The 15,362-nt window shown below is 46.9% G+C and overlaps 1 protein-coding gene across 2 annotated transcripts in view; it reads left to right on the forward strand.

The window, feature by feature from the left end:
* Positions 1 to 5,368: 5,368 nt before the first annotated feature.
* WSB2 (WD repeat and SOCS box containing 2) overlaps positions 5,369 to 15,362 on the forward strand; it is a 34,072-nt gene continuing 24,078 nt past the window's right edge. Inside the window, exons 1-2 of one of the 2 annotated variants that reach the window (XM_077292250.1) lie at positions 5,369 to 5,792; positions 5,863 to 5,902. In XM_077292250.1, coding sequence (XP_077148365.1) covers positions 5,863 to 5,902 — 40 coding nt within the window. In that variant the 5' untranslated portion in view covers positions 5,369 to 5,792. The remainder of the gene's footprint in view (positions 5,793 to 5,862; positions 5,903 to 15,362) is intronic. The other variant, XM_077292243.1, reaches the window with a different exon arrangement.

Below are 15,362 nucleotides of genomic sequence, written 5' to 3' on the forward strand. Positions count from 1 at the left end.
CTCATGCTCTGTAATCCAACTGATGCGGGAGAGAGGTGCCACCCTTTCATGTCTGTAGGTTTCCTGTCCCTGAAGGGCGGATACCCTCTTTCGTGGTGCTGTCATGGTATCCGAAAAACACCGCTACCGGTAAGTAGCTAAGCATTTCCGTGCACGATCAATGGGAATGCAGCATTTGAAGAGTTAAACATTCAGGATCATGCATAGTTGATCTCAATCCTTGCTGTTTCACTGGAATTCCACTTCCGCTGAGGAAGATACAGGCACAGTCCTGTGTCTGATCCATTAACAGTCCGTACGTGTATGCATGGTGCAGTAATTAACATTAGTGGATCGCAGCACCAATGGGCAATTAAAAGTGCTTTTGCAGAGCCAACTCCTGTCCGATCTGACATTAAGTTCAGAAAAATACTGTTATACTCTTGACAAAATAATTCCAGTCTAAAACGTTTGGACACACCTGTTCATCCAGTGGTGTTTGTTATTATTGGAATGTAGTCATTATAGATTCAAAATGAAGGCAGAAAAAAAATATAGAAAAAGAGTAAAGAAACACATGTAAAACAAACCAGAATATGTGTCACAGGAAAGATATATATCTTGGCACCGTGTTAGCCAGTGGATAGAAAAATATTTAGAATTGAGAGTCCTCAGTAGTTGATACCTTTTAATGGCTAACTGAAAAGATGGTAACAAATTGCAAGCTTTCAAGACTACTTAGGTCTCTTCATCAGGCATAGACTAAAAGAAATTCTGGAGAATCACATATTTATGCACAACACATCACAGAAAAAAAACCCCAGAAAAAAACATGGATAAGACAGGTGACATGAAGCAGAATTACCATGAGTGATAAACAGTTATGTCCATAAATATTGGACCAGTTCTTAGATAAGGATTGTTTTATTGTCCTCTGATTGGGGTCTGGTTCTGTTGTGATGACCCCACAAGGTCTGAGGGGCAAATTCCGTAGTTCCTTAGCTGATGTAAAAAGACATAAATCCATGCGACACATTCATTCCTGCACTAAGAGTATCAAAGGTCATCATCAGTTTATATTCCCATATTCTTTTGTAACTTAGGAATTTGCCTCTCAGACCATGTGGGGTCATCACAACAGAACCAGACCCCAGAGGACAATAAAACACTCCTTATCTAAGAACTGGTCCAATATTTTTGGACATAACTGTTTATCACTCAAGGTAATTCTGCTTCATATCACCTGTCTTATCCATGTTTTTTTCTGTTTCTTTTTCCTTTTCTGTGCTGTGTTGTGCATAAATATGTGATTCTCCAGAATTTCTTTTAGTCTCTGCCTGATGAAGAGACCTGTGTAGTCTCGAAAGCTTGCAAATTGTTACCATCTTCTTAGTTAGCCATTAAAAGGTATCAACTACTGAGGACTCTCAATTCTAAATATTTTTCAGAATATGTGTTAAACCAATGTTTCCCAAACTGCAGCCCTCACGGCCCCAACAGATCAGGTTTTCAACATTTCCTTAGTATTGCTCAGGTGAGAGAACCTGTGGCAATTTCTGATGCCTTAATAATTCCAGCACCTGTGCAATACTATGGAAATTCCGAAAACATGATCTGTTGGGGGTCATGAGGACTGGAGTTTGGGAAACACTTTTACGCCTTAGATTCCTTACAGTGTGCCCCTGTTACTCTGATGACAGATTTATACCCCCTTGGCATTTTATCAAGTAGCTCCATCCAGTCGTCAATTGGAATAGCTTTCAACAGTCTTGAGTAGGGATGTAGGGATGAGCAGACCCGTGAATGTTCAGGTTCGGCCAAACTGTAGCCCAAAGTAACTGCCCACTGGGTAGATGTAGTGGTGGATGGCCGAGGCAGAAAGAATTTTAGCGCATGTCCTACCACAACTGAGGATTGCTAAATGTTTCTTTGTCCATGTTGCCTCCTCCTCCTACTCCGCTTCCCTTACCGCCTCCTCATCCGGTCAGCGTAACACCTGCCCCCCAAAGTCAGCACAGCCAGGGGGGAAATAACAGCAGGTTGTTCTGAAACTCATCGATTTGGGGGAGAAATCCCACACCACACAGGAGCTGTAGACAGGGATCAAACAGCAGACAGATGAGTGGTTGGTAACTGTGAACCTCAAGCCCGGCCTGGTAGTGTGTGATAACGGGCAAAATCTCGTAGCAGCTCTCGGACTAACTGGTTTGACGCACATCCCTTGCCCTTCACGTGCTGAATGTGGTGGAGCAAAGCTTCCTGAAAAATTACGCCGAACAGCTACAGAAAGTGCGTGCCATCAGCGTTCTCACTGTGCTGCTGCTGCATCACTTCTGCCTTTCCTTTCGCCACCTCATATACGACGTACCAACAAGGTGGAGTTCCTTGCATATGCTGGAGACACTGTGCGTTACTATCCCACTTCTATGCTACCTTGAAAAAACGCTTCAGGCGATGATGGATGAGGTGGTGGCACAGAAGTAAGACGAGAAGGAACAGTTTACAATCACACCATAATCAGGCTAGTCATCCACACATGGCTTGGAGGGTGGGTTCCTATACCAACAGCAGCCAAGTACATAACTGTCCAGCCAGGGGACAGTTTTAGAGGATGAGGAGAAGGAGATGGAGAAATGATGTTCACAGCAGGGTGGCACTCAAAGCAGCTGACGGGCATCAGTAGAGCATGAATGGGGGGATACAGCTGATACAACGGACACAAACGATACACCTCTCATAGAGGACAGCTTGTTGTTGCCTCTGGACAGCCTCACACAGGAGCCAATACATGCTGCTGTGCCTGCGTAACGACTGCGGAGTTGCCCGCATTGTTACCAGTGCTTATTACTGGATGGCCTCCTTGTTGTATACCCGCTACAAGGACAACATACCATCCTTACTCCATCACTGAATCAGGATAAGAAAATATGTGACCACAAGCTTACATTGGTAGTTGCACTAGTGACGGCGTTCCCACCTGACAGCGAGGATCTGTGGAAGAACAAAGCAGAGGAGGAAGTTGCCAAAGCAGCTGGGAAACTAACAGCACCTCGGAATGGAGGGTTAGCCTGGGCAAAATGTGGAAAACCTACCTCAGCACACCACAACATCCAGCACCACCATCTGACACTGTCTGTATTAGCAGGAGGAAGCTTTTCAATGATATGGTGGAAGAGTATGTGTCCACATGTCACCATGTCTTGAATGATGTGTCTGCCTCATTTAACATTAGGGTCTCCAAATTGGACATGTGGCCTGAGCTTGGCTTTTACACCTTGGAGGTGATCTTCCCTGCGTCAAGTGTAATGTCGGGACATGGGTTTAACAAGGTAGGGGGAGTAATCACAGACAGGCACATCCACCTGTCCACAGCCAATGAGGGGAAGCTCATGTTTAAAATTAACCAGGTGTGGATCGCAGAGGACTAGGCAGTACCTTTGGCTGAGAAGTATAACAGCAGCACCCACCCATTGTTATACTCCACCGCACTTTATTCATTCTACAGGGTGGGCCATCTATATGGATACACCTGGGAGGGCCAGTTATAAAGTTGGATCCAAAATGGCCGTCTTCAAAATGGCCACCATGGTCACCATCCATATGGGAGATTTCCCCCTCCCATATACTAATGTGCCACAAACAAGAAGTTGATATCACCAACCAATCACATTTTATTTAGGTGTATCCATATACATGGCCCACTCAGGTGTATCCATATAAATGGCCCACCTTGTATTTGCCATTCCCAATGTTTTGCGACCTCCCCAAATTGAAATAAAAAAAGAGGCTGTTTGGATGAGTACACTCACATAGGCATTTTATCAGAGTACACACACACTTTTTGGCAGAGTACCCACACAGAACACAACACTGACCCTCACTAGAGCTGCGTCTTGTCCCTATGTTAATTAGAGTAGAATGGCGATGCAGGTCGGGTCACATGGTACGCTGGACAATCGCAGCCATGCCAATACTTGGTTATGATGGCTCTGGAAGTGCACATAGCCTAAAAGCTTGTTGATTGGCTACACTCGGGAACCGAATAACAACAAAAAACCCTTTAAAAAATAACTTTTAATCGATACTTTTAAAAGTCAAATACCCCAATTAATCCTTAAAAATTGAGTTGGTACAGGGTCTTATATAGTCCATATAATTAATCAATCAAGATAGACAATTATATGATAAAAATATCCAATAGGTAAATCAAGATACCGGAAGAGTCTAGGGAAGATCGGTTGTGCATTACCCTATATAGATCCTTCCTAGCAGCGGAGGTTGGCACCCTGGGTAGCGAATTGGCGCCCCCGCTCCACGTCGACTGACCCTCCCTGGCCCTGACCAGGACTCCCTAACAAAAAGCCACCATTGGTGCAGATTAGAAACATTTGTTTTTACGCACACTACTCCAACAGACACGGGTACTGTTCTTCACTCCAGCTGCGTCCTGTCTCTGCAGAATGGCGACCACACCTGTGAGCTGGCATTTATACAGGCCGGGCCACGTGGTGCGCTGGCCACTCATTGACATGCCAATACTTGACATGGCTGTGATGGCTCCGGAAGTGCCCACAGCCTAAAAGCTTGTTGATTGGCTGCAGCCATTCACCAAACTTTATTCGGCTTACGAATATGAACAGTAAACCAGTCTTCCGGTAAAAAGTCTGTGTCTGGGGTTCGTATTTGCTCATCACTATTGTGTCGTTCCCTGGGGTGCAGAGCACTTGGTGACTGATTCACCTTCATTCTACATCTCCACCAATCTCCATTGGGTTGAGGTCAGTGGAGTGTGAGGGCCATGTCATCTGACGCAGCACTCCTTCCTCTCCTTTCGGGGTCATTGTGCTGTATGAACATAAACGACGGTCGCAGTAAGAGCACTCCATATAGGATGAGCAGTCGCTGCAGCGTGGCAGCCCTGCCGGGGACCGTGCCTGGAATTCAGAATAGGTCCCCGCCAATGCCACCAGCAGAGCGCCATCACACCTCCCCTCCAGGCTGCTCCGTGCCGTGGGGGGGTTCTTAGCTAAACAAACCCAACTTTCCCAAGCTCTCACACAGGAGAGGCCTTCCACCTCTGTAATGGCCTCAGTGACCTAACTGAGCCTGTAGTGACTCTGACCCCCAATAGCCTGGTAGTCTGCGCATTAGTGATGGGGGTCTCTGGGGTGCTACTGTCAGGTCATAGCGCTGGTCATTCACTTATCACCTCCCATGTACAGGGAGCACAGTATACCGCTGTGTATATGGGACGTACCCCTGTAACCTGCACCCAGCCCGTGCCCAGGACGCTAGTCTATTTCTCTGCCAATAAGTTATGTTAGTCGTCCCTACAGAGGTTCTACACCCGCAGACAGGTAATGCAGCCCCAGCATGGCCGCTGCTCCCGGTGCTGGACGCACACAGGGCAGAATACGGCCTCTCCATCACGTCAGATACCCTGCTCAGTCGGCTGGTCGCCGCGTTGCTAGGTGACCGATGACTATCTCGGGCCGCCGGCAGGTGGCGGTGTCCGTGCAGTACGTTCTCTATGGTAATGTCTGATCACATGACCGGAAGTGTTTGGGATCAGCCCTCTGTGTGGGGCCGCTGCTGGGTCCTGGATCTACCCATGAAGCTCACAGTCCTGAGCTGATCCCGGCTGCTGCTCCTCCGTCACCCCGAGACCCCTGCGCCCTCCTCCTCCTCCCTGCACTATGAGTCACCTGACCGCCCCCGGCTACGTGTTGTAATGCCCCGTCCTGCCTGTCCACCACGGAGAAGGCCCCCCATGTACAGTAACCTGCTGCCTGTGCTCCTGAGCGGCCCTCCAGGTAAGCGGCTGTCACACAGGGCACCGCAGCTCTGCATGTGCCCAACTCACCCTGGTGTATTTCTCCACAGATGGACATGAGTACACTGGTGCTGTCAGAGGTGAAGGAAGGTGAGTGTGGTCCTTCCCTGCCACGCCGTGCATTGGGGTCCTGTCCTGCCACGCCGAGCGTTGTGACCCTGCCACGCCATGCATTGCGGTCCTGCCCTGCCACGCTGTGCGTTGTGGTCCTGCCCTGCCGCGCTGTGCTTTGCGGTCCTGCCGTGCATTGCGGTCCTGCCCTGCCACGCCGTGCGTTGTGGTCCTGCCCTGCCACGCCGTGCATTGCGGTCCTGCCCTGCCACGCCGTGCATTGCGGTCCTGCCCTGCCACGCCGTGCGTTGTGGTCCTGCCCTGCCACGCCGTGCATTGCGGTCCTGCCCTGCCACGCCGTGCTTTGCGGTCCTGCCCTGCCACGCCGTGCTTTGCGGTCCTGCCCTGCCACGCCGTGCATTGCGGTCCTGTCCTGCCACGCCGTGCGTTGCGATCCTACCCTGTGTTGCGGTCCTGCCCTGCCGTGCATTGCGGCCCTCCTGCGCCGTGCGTTGTGGTGCGGCCCTCCTGCGCCGTGCGTTGCGGTTGCGGCCCTGCTGCGCCGTGCGTTGCGGTCCTGCCCTGCTGCGCCGTGCGTTGCGGTCCTGCCCTGCTGCGCCGTGCGTTGTGGTCCTGCCCTGCTGCGCTGTGCGTTGCGGTCCTGCCCTGCTGCGCTGTGCGTTGCGGTCCTGCCCTGCTGCGCTGTGCGTTGCGGTCCTGCCCTGCTGCGCTGTGCGTTGCGGTCCTGCCCTGCTGCGCCGTGCGTTGCGGTCCTGCCCTGCTGCGCCGTGCGTTGCGGTCCTGCCCTGCTGCGCCGTGCGTTGCGGTCCTGCCCTGCTGCGCCGTGCGTTGCGGTCCTGCCCTGCCGCGCCGTGCGTTGCGGCCCTGCCGCGCTGTGCGTTGCTGCGCTGTGCGTTGCGGCCCTGTCCAGACTAATGTAGGTTAACTAGTTCATATTGATGGGATGATGATTGTCTGGTAGTGGCTCTCTCATGGAGACGAGCTCTTGGTGTGTGGGAGAGTTGGGTGACACAGCTTCTGGACGAAAAGTGTATGGGAATTTAAGTAAATCACTTGTTTGGGTGAAATCTATACTTTGTTCAGATGGCTGTATTTTCAGACTTTGTGTTGTCTGTGTGCAACAGACAATACACTGACCCTGTAATGTTGTTTTGTCAAGTATAACAAATTAAATATTACTACATCTACATTAATACAGGATCAGAACCACCATCAGTACATGTATACATCACTAGAACCACCATCAGTACATGAATACGCCATCAGAATAATCATCAGTCCATGCATAAATCAGGGATACACCACTAGAGCAATCATCAATACAGCATACATCACCAGAAACACCATCTGACATGAATACATCACCAGTACCACCAGCGTCTGTCCACGAAGGCAGCACCACCAGCGTCTGTCCACGAAGGCAGCGCCACCAGCGTCTGTCCACGAAGGCAGCGCCACCAGCATCTGTCCACGAAGGCAGCGCCACCACCAGCGTCTGTCCACGAAGGCAGCGCCACCACCAGCGTCTGTCCACGAAGGCAGCGCCACCACCAGCGTCTGTCCACGAAGGCAGCGCCACCACCAGCGTCTGTCCACGAAGGCAGCGCCACCACCAGCGTCTGTCCACGAAGGCAGCGCCACCACCAGCGTCTGTCCACGAAGGCAGCGCCACCACCAGCGTCTGTCCACGAAGGCAGCGCCACCACCAGCGTCTGTCCACGAAGGCAGCGCCACCACCAGCGTCTGTCCACGAAGGCAGCGCCACCACCAGCGCCTGTCCACGAAGGCAGCGCCACCACCAGCGCCTGTCCACGAAGGCAGCGCCACCACCAGCGCCTGTCCACGAAGGCAGCGCCACCACCAGCGCCTGTCCACGAAGGCAGCGCCACCACCAGCGCCTGTCCACGAAGGCAGCGCCACCACCAGCGCCTGTCCACGAAGGCAGCGCCACCGCCAGCGCCTGTCCACGAAGGCAGCGCCACCGCCAGCGCCTGTCCACGAAGGCAGCGCCACCACCAGCGCCTGTCCACGAAGGCAGCGCCACCACCAGCGCCTGTCCACGAAGGCAGCGCCACCACCAGCGCCTGTCCACGAAGGCAGCGCCACCACCAGCGTCTGTCCACGAAGGCAGCGCCACCACCAGCGTCTGTCCACGAAGGCAGCGCCACCACCAGCGTCTGTCCACGAAGGCAGCGCCACCATCATGATACGGATACAGCATGACCAGCATTACATGATTATAGCACCACCATCAGTACATGAATAAAGCCTTAGCGCACCACAAGCATCAGTTCATGAATACAGCATGACCAGCATCAGTACATTAGTACAACACGAAGCTTGGTACAGCAATTAATTGGGTGCTTTTACTATTAGGAATGGTGTCAAAGAAAGGTGCAGAACCTCCTTCATTATAGTGCAGAGCTCATATCAGAAAACAGCAGAGTGTGGATGTGTTGGTAGGTAAGAAGAGCGAGGATCTGCTGGATGGGTCTGTATAAAGGAGGTTGAGATGTTGCAGAATGGGGCTGTATATCAAGGGTACAAAAAGGAAATATATACTTCAGAATGAAGTGTGAGTGTACAGAAGACAGAAATAAGAGATATACTACAGGATGGGCCTCTGTGTACAGAGGCAGAGATTAGTTGGGTTGTGTGTTTTGTCTAGTGCTGAGAGCCCAGTAATGTAAAACTGAAAATGCTTCTCTATTCATGCATGTGACAGAGGATTATCTTCTGCTATATGCATCAGTTGAACTGCATTTCAGGTTTTACGTCACTGGTCTCTTAGTAGCAGGCAACATACATTACTCCACGCTGTGATTGTGGAGGAGTTCAGGAGAATTGTGCTCTGCTTACAGCCAGCTAATAACGTAAAACTATATTGCAGTTATTATGATGTAGGTGGCAGAAGATAAAACTGATCAAGCAGAGTACTGTATGGAGCGGAGAGTGCACAAAATCATAAAGGCAGTTCTGTACTTAGATTAGCTTAATGATAACTGAGTGGTGGAGCTACTCGTGAGCACACAGGCTGTACTAAAGAGAAGCAAATGCTGCTGGGAAATGTAGTTATAGCAGATAAGACTAGGACCAGCCATTCCGCTATGTGAGCTGGATGTACAGAGGGTCAGATACAGTACAAGAAAGAAGCGTTATCTGTATATTAGTGAGTCGCTAGTGATATATCTTATTAGAGAAATGTGCTTCTTTCCCCGTCAGGACTGCTCATTCATTCTCAGTTCACAAGTTACATCTGTATTCAGTGAAGACAGATTTACATTACTGAGACAGGAGGTGGCGGGTGGGTTTTATAAGATTTTATGTAGGTTTGCGGGGTGAGGAGGCAGGAGCTCTGCCTTCAGCTCCTCCTCTCCTTGCTTTCCTCTTAATAGAATCTTATCAGTATCATCTGTCGTCTCCTATCTCAACACTGTAACAATCTGTCTACACTGAATACAGACTTCACCTGGGAACTGAGAATTTTCAAAATGAATTCTCAGTGGTGGAGAAAGAAGCCGATTTCTCTGACAAGTTTTATTCCAAAGTTTCATATTTTCATGTGCACTATGTTTATAAAATAAAAAATAAAATGATAGTTACACTTTTACAATAAGTAAAATTACAATTACTATACTTTGTAAAAAAATATTTAGATTTTTGGAATATCCGTTTAAGGCTCCTGGAATGAGCAAAACCCAGAATATACACTGTTGATAAAACTGATGATAGAGCACTGTTGCTCCTAATGGTGCGCATGTCTGTAGTGGGCGGCCCAGCTGGGCAATCACTGGCACCAAAAGGCTTTTTTTTTTTTGTACAAGACTTTTTTTTCAGGGGAATTTTGACGTTGTATTGAAACCCCTTACGGCGGTGACATTCCGAGAAGCCACCATCTTTTGCCAAATTCCTTCTAAAGACCTCGAGAATATTTCTTATATTTTCCTGGAGTGATGGTGTGCAAGTCCGATATAAAGTATGGAGAGTTTGGTTGGCGTGACCTTATAGGAGGTGAAGTCTGCAGGATCTCTCTGGATATCTAGCAAGCTGTTTGTTGGCTTTCTCCTGGATTCCTGATTCATGGAGTTGGCAGTAGATCAGTCCTTTAGTTCTCCTATGAGTGGGTGGAATGTAATGGGGCTGTAGGTGTGTAAATAGCTCTGGAATGATTTTATGGCTGTAAGACTTCTTGTCTGGAATTTGCTTACTCACCCCGACTGTAAATCTTCCTCATTCTCTAACCTCAAAGAACTGTCAGGTTTGGCTCATACTTAGGGTCACCTGTCTTTTGTCTTGGTCACTATTAGTGTATTACTACTTTACTTTTCATTGTATGCAAGAAAGTTCATTACTGAAGTATGGATGCCACTACAGATCCCAATATAAGACAACGGGAGTTCATCGGTCATCAATATCCATTGTGCAACAGCTTTAGCCTAATGGGCTATCCAGAAAAAAACACTGATGCCTGACTATTTCTGAAAACTGTTGTCTATCTTGGAGACCATTTTAATTTTTTGAAATGAATGTATGTGGGACTAAAAAATATTTTCTTGCAATTGGGTTTCATTAAATATTTTGCACGGTTGTCCTTTAACAGCCTTTTTGTCTTCTTGCACATTTAACTTTGATGTGGTCTATTGTCATTAATCAGCTGAGAGGAGCTCAGAAAGAGACATAAAATTCACAAACTCCATTGTCAGTCCATAAGAACAAGCTTACTGGTAGATTCTCAGCTCATTCTTAATCGCATCAATAAACTGAGTGGAAGGAGACATATACAAACGTGTCCTATAAAATGGAATTCAGAATGCCATTGTGAGGGGAGCCATAGAGCAACTAAAGGCAGGTAAAATATCATTAATGATTATAGTATGAAAGAAAACTTCCAGAACATAGATTAGTGGAAAACGAGGAAGCGTTAGAGCCAAAAATACTGATTCTATATGTAGCTTTTGTCTGACAGGCTTAAGAAAGAAACTGTAATAATAATAAAAAAAAAAGATATATACACATGCAATTGAAACCAGAAGTTTACATGCATTTTAAAGAATATATACAGTGTATATATATATATATACACACACGTAGTTGAAACCAGAAGTTTACATACACTATATAAAAAGACACAAATGCATGTTTTTCTCAATGTCTGACATGAAATCAGAATAAACTTTTCCCATTTTAGGTCAGTCAGGATTACCATAATTATTAATATTTGCCAAATGCCAGAATAATAAGAGAGAGAGAATGTTGTAAGGCATTTTTATTACTTACTGCAAAGTCAAAAGTTTACATACATTTCATTAGTATTTGGTACCATTGCCCTTAAACTGAATAACTTGGGTCAAACGTTCGGGATATCCTGCCACATGCTTCTCACAATAGTTGGTCGGAATTTGGGTCCATTCCTCCTGACAAAACTGGTGTCACTGATCCAGGTTTGTATGTCGCCTTACTCGCACCTGCCTTTTCAGCTTTGCCCATAAATTTTCAATAGGATTGAGATCAGGACTTTGTGATGGCCACTCCAAAATGTTGACTTTATCCTTAAGCCACTTTGTTACCATTTTGGCAGTATCCTTTGGGGCATTGTCCTTTTGGAAGACCCATTTCCACCCAAGGTTTAACTTCTTGGCTGATGTCTTGAGATGTTGCTTCAGTGTTGCCGCATAATCTTCTTCTTTCATGATGCCATCTATTTTGTGAATTGCACCAGTCCCTCCTGCAGCAAAACAACCCCACAACATGATGCTGTCACCCCTGTGTTTCACAGTTAGGATGGTGTTCTTAGGCTTCCAAGCTTCTCCCTTTTTCCTCCAAATGTAACGATGGTCATTATGCTTGTCAGCTTCAAGCGGTGGACACCGCGTCGCTGGACTCATGCCGTCTTATCTTACAGCACAGGCCACTGCTGACAGACCTGATAGCATAACTGGATCCCATAAGCCTGTTTCCACGGACTTTCTTTACTATAGCAGCAGCATATTACACCGCTCTAACACTTTCCTGCTCCTCTTTGGCAGCACGTTTACTGAAGAAGGCCAACAAAGGCCGAAACGTTTATTTCCTCTTTTGCTGTAAATAAACACAAAGGAGAATCACATTAAGTTGAGCGCCAGGTTCTTTTTCTTATGTCTTTTGGAGTAATGGCTTCTTCCTGGCAGAGTGGCCTTTCAGCCCATGTTGATACAGTACTCGTTCCTCTGTGGATGTTGGCACAATCTTACCAATTTCTGCCTTCATCTTCACAAGGTCTTTTGCTTTTGTTCTTCGGTTGATATGCACATGTCGGATCAAAGCATGTTCATCTCTGGGACACAGAACCCGTTTCCTTCCTGAGTGGTATGATGGCTGGACATTTCCATCTTGTTTGGACTTGCATATAATTGTACAGATGAACGAGGCACTGTCAGGTATCTTGAAATTGTACCCAAGGATGAGCCAGACTTGTGCAAGTTCAAAATTCTCTTCCTGATATATTGGCTAATTTCTTTAGACTTTCCCATGATGCTACACAAAGAAGCAGTGTTTCAGGTGTGCGATAAAATTCATCCACAGTTGTCTTTAATTAACTCAGATGTTGCCAAGAAAACAGAAATCAGAAGATTACTAACACATGACCTCATCATATAGGCTGTCCAGAATTGTTTAACCCCTTTCTGTCATTGGACGTACTATTCCGTCCATGTGGGGTGGGCCCTACTTCCCAAGGACGGAATAGTACGTCCAGCACGATCGGCCGCGCTCACGGGGGGAGTGCGGCCGATCGCGGCCGGGTGTCAGCTGCCTATCGCAGCTGACATCCGGCGCTATGTGCCAGGAGCGGTCACGGACCGCCCCCGGCACATTAACCCCCGGCACACCGCGATCAAACATGATCGCGGTGTGCCGGCGGTATAGGGAAGCATCGCGCAGGGAGGGGGCTCCCCGCGGGCTTCCCTGAGACCCCCGCAGCAACGCGATGTGATCGCGTTGCTCCGAGGGTCTCCTACCTCCTTCCTCGCTGCAGGTCCCGGATCCAAGATGGCCGCGGCATCCGGGTCCTGCAGGGAGGGAGGTGGCTCACCGAGTGCCTGCTCAGTGCAGGCGCTGGTAAGCCTGCTTTGGTCTAAGTCAGATCGGTGATCTGACAGAGTGCTATGCAAACTGTCAGATCACCGATCTGTGATGTCCCCCCCCCTGGGACAAAGTAAAAAAGTAAAAAAAAAAATGTCCACATGTGTAAAAAAAATAAAAAAAATCCTAAATAAAAAAAAAAAAAATATATTATTCCCATAAATACATTTCTTTATCTAAATAAAAAAAACAAAAAACAATAAAAGTACACATATTTAGTATTGCCGCGTCCGTAACGACCCAACCTATAAAACTGTCCCACTAGTTAACCCCTTCAGTAAACACCGTAAGAAAAAAAAAAAACGAGGCAAAAAACGCTTTATCATACCGCCGAATAAAAAGTGGAATAAAACGCGATCAAAAAGACAGATATAAATAACCATGGTACCGCTGAAAGCGTCATTTTGTCCCGCAAAAAAAGAGCCGCCATACAGCATCATCAGCAAAAAAATAAAAAAGTTATAGTCCTCAGAATAAAGCGATGCCAAAATAATTATTTTTTCTATAAAATAGTTTTTATCGTATAAAAGCGCCAAAACATAAAAAAATGATATAAATGAGGTATCGCTGTAATCGTACTGACCCGAAGAATAAAACTGCTTTATCAATCTTACCAAATGCGGAACGGTATAAACGCCTCCCCCAAAAGAAATTCATGAATAGCTGGTTTTTGGTCATTCTGCCTCACAAAAATCGGAATAAAAAGCGATCAAAAAATGTCACGTGCCCGAAAATGTTACCAATAAAAACGTAAACTCGTCCCACAAAAAACAAGACCTTACATGACTCTGTGGTCTCAAATATGGAAAAATTATAGCTCTCAAAATGTGGAGACGCAAAAACAATTTTTTGCAATAAAAAGCGTCTTTCAGTGTGTGACGGCTGCCAATCATAAAAATCCGCTAAAAAAACCCGCTATAAAAGTAAATCAAACCCCCCTTCATCACCCCCTTAGTTAGGGAAAAATTAAAAAATTAAAAAAAATGTATTTATTTCCATTTTCCCATTAGGGTTAGGGCTAGGGTTAGGGTTGGGGCTAGGGTTAAGGCTACAGTTAGGGTTGGGGCTAAAGTTAGGGTTGGGGCTAAAGTTAGGGTTAGGGTTTGGATTACATTTACGGTTGGGAATAGGGTTGGGATTAGGGTTAGGGGTGTGTCTGGGTTAGAGGTGTGGTTAGGGTTACCGTTGGGATTAGGGTTAGGGGTGTGTTTGCATTAGGGTTTCCGTTATAATTGGGGGGTTTCCACTGTTTAGGCACATCAGGGGCTCTCCAAACGCAACATGGCGTCCGATCTCAATTCCAGCCAATTCTGCGTTGAAAAAGTAAAACAGTGCTCCTTCCCTTCCGAGCTCTCCCGTGTGCCCACACAGGGGTTTACCCCAACATATGGGGTATCAGCGTACTCAGGACAAATTGGACAACAACTTTTGGGGTCCAAGTTCTCCTGTTACCCTTGGGAAAATACAAAACTGGGGGCTAAAAAATAATTTTTGTGGGAAATTTTTTTTTTTTTATTTTCACGGCTCTGCGTTATAAACTGTAGTGAAACACTTGGGGGTTCAAAGTTCTCACAACACATCTAGATAAGTTCCTTGGGGGGTCTAGTTTCCAATATGGGGTCACTTGTGGGGGGTTTCTACTGTTTAGGTACATTAGGGGCTCTGCAAACGCAATGTGACGCCTGCAGACCAATCCATCTAAGTCTGCATTCCAAATGATGCTCCTTCCCTTCCGAGCTCTGCCATGCGCTCAAACGGTGGTTCCCCCCCACATATCAGGTATCAGCGTACTCAGGACAAATTGGACAACAACTTTGAGGGTCCAATTTCTCCTGTTACCCTCGGAAAAATACAAAACTGGGGGCTAAAAAATAATTTTTGTGGGAAAAAATGTTTGTTTTATTTTTACGGCTCTGCATTATAAACTTCTGTGAAGCCCTTGGTGGGTCAAAGTGCTCACCACACATCTAGATAAGTTTCTTAGGGGGTCTACTTTCAAAATGGTGTCACTTGTGGGGGGTTTCAATGTTTAGGCACATCAGTGGCTCTCCAAACGCAACATGGCGTCCCATCTCAATTCCTGTCAATTTTGCATTGAAAAGTCAAACGGCGCTCCTTCCCTTCCGAGCTCTCCCATGCGCCCAAACAGTAGTTTACCCCCACATTTGGGGTATCAGCGTACTCAGGACAAATTGTACAACAACGTTTGGTGTCCATTTTCTCCTGTTACCCTTGGTAAAATATAACAAATTGGAGCTGAAGTAAATTTTTTGTGAAAAAAAGTTAAATGTTCATTTTTATTTAAACATTCCAAAAATTCCTGTGAAACACCTGAAGGGTTAATAAACTTGAATGTGGT

The sequence above is a fragment of the Ranitomeya variabilis genome, chromosome 1, assembly GCF_051348905.1.
Source record: "Ranitomeya variabilis isolate aRanVar5 chromosome 1, aRanVar5.hap1, whole genome shotgun sequence".
Taxonomy (NCBI): Eukaryota; Metazoa; Chordata; class Amphibia; order Anura; family Dendrobatidae; genus Ranitomeya; species Ranitomeya variabilis.